The sequence below is a fragment of the Nerophis lumbriciformis genome, linkage group LG13 (genome assembly GCF_033978685.3).
Source record: "Nerophis lumbriciformis linkage group LG13, RoL_Nlum_v2.1, whole genome shotgun sequence".
NCBI lineage: Eukaryota > Metazoa > Chordata > Actinopteri > Syngnathiformes > Syngnathidae > Nerophis > Nerophis lumbriciformis.
In genome coordinates this window covers 34,752,871-34,759,434 of record NC_084560.2, presented here as the reverse complement: position 1 = coordinate 34,759,434, position 6,564 = coordinate 34,752,871, and the positions used below count along the sequence as shown (strand labels likewise).

The window sequence follows — 6,564 nt, the reverse complement described above, 5'->3', positions numbered from 1 at the left end:
ACTTTGTGTTTGCGTTGCCCCGACTGCAGCTGCTTGGATTAACACGCACACACATTTCAGAAGTGGAAAGTCCAGGATGTGTCCTCATAGTGAAAGGAAAAGTAGGACAGCTCTCACTCTTGGAAGATATTTTGTCAACTCATTTTTAAAGTTTCAGAACACGTATTTTCTTTAAACACACTGTACATTAGGGTTGTACGGTATACTGGTACAAGTATCGTATCGCGGTACTAATGAATCAAAAACGGTGCCATACTCTGTTTGAAAAGTACCGGTTCGCCATATTTTTTTTTTTTTACAGGCATGATGGCGCGTCGTCGTCACGTCATGACATTGCTGGTTTTACGAGCGGAGGAGCATGTTCGGCAGCGCACACACACTGAGTACTTACAAGCAGACGCAGTGTGTAGACAGAAAAGGGAGAATGGATGCACTTTGGTCTAAAAACTAAAGATAAAGGTGAAGTTATAACATTGAAACGCCCTCAGGAAGAGTTTTTGTGTATTTGGGATCTGCAAAATGTGAAATCAAACCACAGAGACGTGGTGGAGATATTTATTGAAGAATCTCGCCTTCCTTCATGCTTCCTCCATCGAGCTGGAATTAGCCCGATTTGCGTCGTTCCTCCCAGCTGTGACGTCAGTGGATATCTCCATATATGGTAGAGATTTACCCAGAGAGCTCTGCGCCAGTCCGCCATTGTAGTCCAAGTTCTTTCGTTTTTGTACTTGTTAGAGATGAGACCGTTCACATTTGAACCGATACGGTACCAATTCCCTGTAACTGTTAATCGATACCGGCATTGGCGTTGTTAGGCCTGTTTTAGAGGGGCTCTATTCTAATATTCTTAAGCCCCCCTAAATAATTTGGTGTTATATTTTATTTAAAAAAAATTATTTTCTTTTTTTTAAAAATACATGCCGACATATTCATTATAAAGTGGCCCGAATATAAGTTTAAATAAATAATCATATAACCTGTCATTATTCACTCAGTTTCCCCTCACTTCATAGCGTAAGGTAGAGAGCCCCTTTAGTGCGTTGGTATCCAATCCATTCCACTTGTTCATATAGAAAATGGCCACATCATTCAAAATCCAGTCCACATTTTCTCTGCGACCTTGCTTGCGGTCCTGCAGGTGTGCAGCTTTGAAGCACACCGCGCTGCAGAACAAGAACATGAACGTGAACGGATGCAAAATGGACATAAGAATCATCACTGCTTGTAGTAATATGTATTAGCTCCACTTTACACCAGGTCTGTGTTTGACGAATAAAAACCTGTCTATATAGACAGCCTCTGTGCACGTCGTACATTTGTTGTTTTGCAGGCAAGTTACATATTGATACTGTAGGTTTTGTACTTGTACTGGTTGTAACGTGCATCTTAGTTGTAATTTTCAATGACAAATTTAGGGGTGTTGAAATCGCCATGTAAAATCGCTAATGCTAATCAGTAGCATGTCAGTATCAAAGCCAATGTATATTAGTTAAGCTAGCGCGTTTTTTGGAAAAGCAGAGCCTTACTTTAAATACGTTGGAGCTTTTTTCTGAGTCAATTTTTTATTTTATTTTATTTTTTATTTTATTTATTTATTTTTTGCTTTTTGACAACGTTTATTCAATGTTGGGTTCTGACGGTGGTTTGACCATTGAAACTTGGTCAGTTCCCAAACAATATTCAACAACACAAATACGTTAAAACATGCTTTTTGACAACGTTTAATCAATGTTAGGTTCTCAAGTTTCAAGTTTTATTCACATACTACACAACTTGTCTTTTAGTAGTAAGTAAACAAACAAAGACTCTTAATTAGTCTGCTAATATTAAATAACCTATTTAATATTAACCATCTGAAATGGTGGGTGGCTTTTTTTTTTTTTTTTTTGTGACACCTGGTGGCTGCAATAATTCATGAAGTTAAGCTCATGACTTAGCAGTAAGTTGAACGATGCAGACACGTTTGTTACTGGATACTTTCTAATATGTGTAAATAATATGCAACTAAATTATTTGATACTTGTTTATATTGACAAATGTGCTGTTTTACGCTGCAATATTGTTCCATTATTATTACGTATGTCTAGCTTATTGTGTGCTTAGCTGTTGTGTAGCTGCAAGAAGCCTATAGCCTAGCATATTTTGATTTATTTGGGTTTTTAAAGAAGATTATTTCATTCTGTTTTTATAGATGAATTTTACTGTAGTTTATGTTCAACGTGTACAGTAGTTTTATGTAAGAGGACTTTGTGTGGATCCATTCTTTGCTAAATCATCTTGAACTTCATCACAAATACAAAATCAATCTGATTATTTATATTCTTTAAATGTTATTTCTTACAGTAGTTATACATAAATGTATGGACATAAATACACAAACATACATACCAGTGTACGCTGGTTTCAAGCACATCATATATAATAAGAATACAATAATATCATGCAATATGAGAATAAATATTGGTAGGAAGACATCCAAACTTCTGAACAAATAAAATAATAAAATTAAGTATATGTTATATTTAATACAACATTTTACAAAAGCAATGAATTTGACTTTTTACTAACAGCAGGAAGGTCTTGAAGCGAAATATAACGCAACTTTGTATTGACTTTTTGCATCAAAGTAGCATAATTCATGTTGCAGTAAATATTGTTTATTAATAATAAATTGCATTAAATGCTGTTAAACGTGGTTGAATGTTTGACCTTTGACATTATTTAACGGTTAAATGTTGTTAATGTTGCTAATTGTTTGACATTTAACAACAATTAACAGTCAAATGTCAGTAATTGTTTGACATTTAACAACATTTAACAGTTAAATGTTATTAATGTCAGTAATTGTTTGACATTTAACAACATTTAACTCTTAAATGTCGTTAATGTCAGTAATTGTTTGACATTTAACAACATTTAACTGTTAAATGTCATTAATGTCGGTAATTGTTTGACATTTAACAACATTTAACTGTTAAATGTAGTTAATGTCGGTAATTGTTTGACATTTAACAACATTTAACTGTTAAGTATCAATAATGTCAGTAATTGTTTGACATTTAACATTTAACTGTTAAATGTCATTAATGTCAGTGATTGTTTGACATTTAATGTCAAATAATTACTGACATTAACAACATTTAACTGTTCGATGTGGCTAAATGTCAAAACATTTAACCACATTTAACAACATTTAACAGTTAAATGTTGTTAAACTTGGTTAAATGTTGTTAAATGTCAAACAACTACTGACATTTAACGGTTAAATGTTGTTAAATATTTAACTTTTAACAACATTCAACCACATTTATTGATATTTTACAACATTTAACTGTTAAATGGTGTTAGATATTTAACTTTTAACAATATTCAACCACATTTAATGATATTTTACAACATTTAATGACATTTCCCAAAAGGGATAAGCGGTAGGAAATGGATGGATGGAACTGTTAAATGTCAAACAACTACTGACATTTACCACATTTAACGGTTAAATGTTGTTAAATATCTCACTTTTAACAACATTCAACCACATTTAATGACGATTTACAACATTTAACAATAGTTAAATGTTGTTAAATGTCAAACACTTACTGACATTAGCAACATTTAACGGTTAAATGTTGTTAAATATTTATCTTTTAACAACATTCAACCACATTTAATGATATTTTACAACATTTAACAACATTTTTCTGTTAAATGTTGTTAAATATTTTAAGTTTTAACAATATTCAACTCAATAAATTATATTTTACAACATTCAACTACATTAAATGATATTTTACAACATTTAACTGTTAAATGTTGTTAAATATTTATCTTTTAACAATTTTCAACCACATTTAATGATCTTTTACAACATTTACCTGTTAAATGTTGTTAAATATTTTAAGTTTTAATAACATTCAACTACATTAAATGATATTTTACAACATTTAACAACATTTAATTGTTAAATGTTGTTAAATGTCAAACAATCACTGACATTTACCACATTTAATGTTTAACTGTTGTTAAATATTTTACTTTTAACAACTTTCAACCACATTAAATGATATTTTACAACATTTAACAACATTTAACTGTTAAATGTTGTTAAATGTCAAACAACTACTGACATATACCACATTTAACTGTTAAATGTTGTTAAATATTTATCTTTTAACAACATTCAACCACATTTAATGATATTTTACAACATTTGACAACATTTACCTGTTTAATGTTGTTAAATATTTAAGTTTTAACAACATTCAACCACATTTAACTGTTAAATGTTGTTAAATATTTACGTTTTAACAACTTTCAACCACATTAAATTATATTTTCCAACATTTAACTGTTAAATGTTGTTAAATGTCAAACGACTGACATATACCTCATTTAACTGTTAAATGTTGTTAAAAATTTAACTTTTAACAACATTCAACCACATGTAATGATATTTTACAACAATTAACTGTTAAATGTTGTGAAACGTTATTAAATGTTAAACGTTACTAAATGTTGTTTAATATTGTCAAATGTTGTTAAATGTGGTTCAGTGTTTAACATTGAAGCACATTCAAGAGTTGCATATGGTAAATGTCATTAAATGTTGTTCAACGTTACTAAATGTTGTTAAACGTCATTAAATGTTGTCAAATGTTGTTAAACATTACTAAATGTTGTTAAACGTTACTAAATGTTGTTAAATGTTTTTAAACGTTATTAAATGTTGTTTAATGTAGTTAAATGTCGATGCTTGTGGTTAAATGTCCTACAATGTTGTTCAAATGTAAGCAGGTCCTTTTTTTTTCTCTCTCTTCCAGGACTACAAGATGTTGGCGTCTCTGGAGCCTGCTTTGAGGATCTGCAGCGTGAAGACGCGCTTCACGGCTTTGCGGAACCACGGGTAGAAGAGGGCGTAGATGAAGGGGTTGAGGCAGGAGTTGAAGTGGGCCAGCCAGATCTCGAAGGTGGCCGAGGCGGCGTCCACGGAGGTGTTCTCTCCCGCCAGGGTGGGAAAGTAGTACGGGCAGAAGCAGATGAGGAAGACCAGCACCACGATGCCTAAGGTCCTGGCCGCCTTCATCTCGCTCTTCTTCACGCGCAGCACATGGCCGGCGCCCACTCGAGAGCGCATGACGTGGGCCTGAGCCACGGCCACGCCGAATACCCTCAGGTAGAGCACCAGGATGACTAGGATGGGCAGGAAGAAGGTCATGACCAGGTCCGCGGAGCCCGCCGCATTGGCGATGACCACCACGCACTCCCCCAGGCAGGAGATGGACCTGCCCGGCTCCTCCAAGTGCTCGTTGAGTAGCACCAGCCTGTAGACCATGGAGCAGAGCCAGCACAGGCCCACGCAGATCTTCACCCGCCTCTTGGTGACGCGGCCCGGGTAGGAGAGCGGATGGCAGATGGCCACGTAGCGGTCCACCGAGATCAGCACCATGTTGGCCACCGACGCCGACGTGATCACGTAGTCGGCCACGTAGTACAGCGTGCACGCCACGTCGCCCAGGAACCAGCAGGCCTCCGTGTACATGATCTCCACGGGCATGAGCAGGGCGCCCACCAGCAGGTCGGACACGGCCAGCGACAGCAGCAGCAGGTTGGTGGGCGTGTGAAGCTGCCTGGCGGCGAGGGACGACAACATCAGCAAACGCTCTGGCCTGCGAGGAACACGTGTGATCACCTGAAGTAGGAGATGGAGAAGATGACCAGCCCGTTGAGAGCCACCGTCACCATGGAGATGCTGGACAGCAGCACGTAGATCAGCAGGGCCTGCATGGGCGGCTTTCTGGGCACCCGGCATGAGGCGTTCAGGTGCGGGTAGCACAGCTCCGACGCCCCGGCGCTCTCCATCGCCCGGCAGAAGAAGAAGAAGAAGCGGCGTCTCCGAGCGCTCTGCTCCGGTCCTCAGCCCTCGCCGCACTTTATCTCTTCCTGCACGCCACAGGAAGCTGACAAACAGAATGGAAGCCCCGCCCCATTCATTTCACGTGACTGTGACTTCCAATTGTCCGCCCACATGCGAAGTCCTCCCCAAGATGGCGGATGAGGTCGGAGGTCAAATCGGCGCACGCTAGCCCTCGTCTTCATCAGTCGTCTGAGCAAGAATCCTGTTGATTTTTCAGGTCAAAGGTCACTCCATCTAAGAATACTATTGACCAGCAGCTCAGGTAAATAAGTTCAGAGGTCACGCCACAACATTTGCCTTGTCAGCGCTTTCTTGGCCTCATTTTTCACCTCCATTTCATACCAAGAATCCCACTGATTTTTTACAATGACAAAATGGTGAAGGTCAAAACCAGAACCCTATTGATTTTTAAAATCGTAGGACGTTAAAGCAATAATTCCATTGATTTTTTAAATCACAAGATGTCAAAACCAAAATCCTATTGATTTATAAAATCATACGATGTTAAAGGGAGAATTCTATTGATTTTCAAAATCAAAGGACGTGAAAACAAGACTCATTCAATCAATCAATCAATCAATCAATGTTTATTTATATAGCCCTAAATCACAAGTGTCTCAAAGGGCTGCACAAGCCACAACGACATCCTCGGT

The 6,564-nt window shown here is 37.1% G+C and overlaps 1 protein-coding gene across 1 annotated transcript; it reads right to left on the bottom strand.

The window, feature by feature from the left end:
- Positions 1–4,819: 4,819 nt before the first annotated feature.
- LOC133613406 (trace amine-associated receptor 13c-like) lies at positions 4,820–5,856 on the bottom strand. The gene is made up of 2 exons (XM_061970930.2): positions 5,687–5,856; positions 4,820–5,624 (listed from the first exon to the last, which is right to left on the bottom strand). Exons 1-2 carry the CDS (start codon positions 5,854–5,856, stop codon positions 4,820–4,822), a joined length of 975 nt encoding a protein of 324 aa, XP_061826914.1.
- Positions 5,857–6,564: the final 708 nt, after the last annotated feature.

Bases quoted from the DNA above. Each gene is read 5' to 3' on its own strand.
- LOC133613406 (XM_061970930.2), bottom strand. From the start codon at position 5,856: ATGGAGAGCGCCGGGGCGTCGGAGCTGTGCTACCCGCACCTGAACGCC. The intron at 5,625-5,686 runs GTGATCACACGT...CCTCGCCGCCAG, and splicing joins TTCTCCATCTCCTACTTCAG to GCAGCTTCACACGCCCACCA.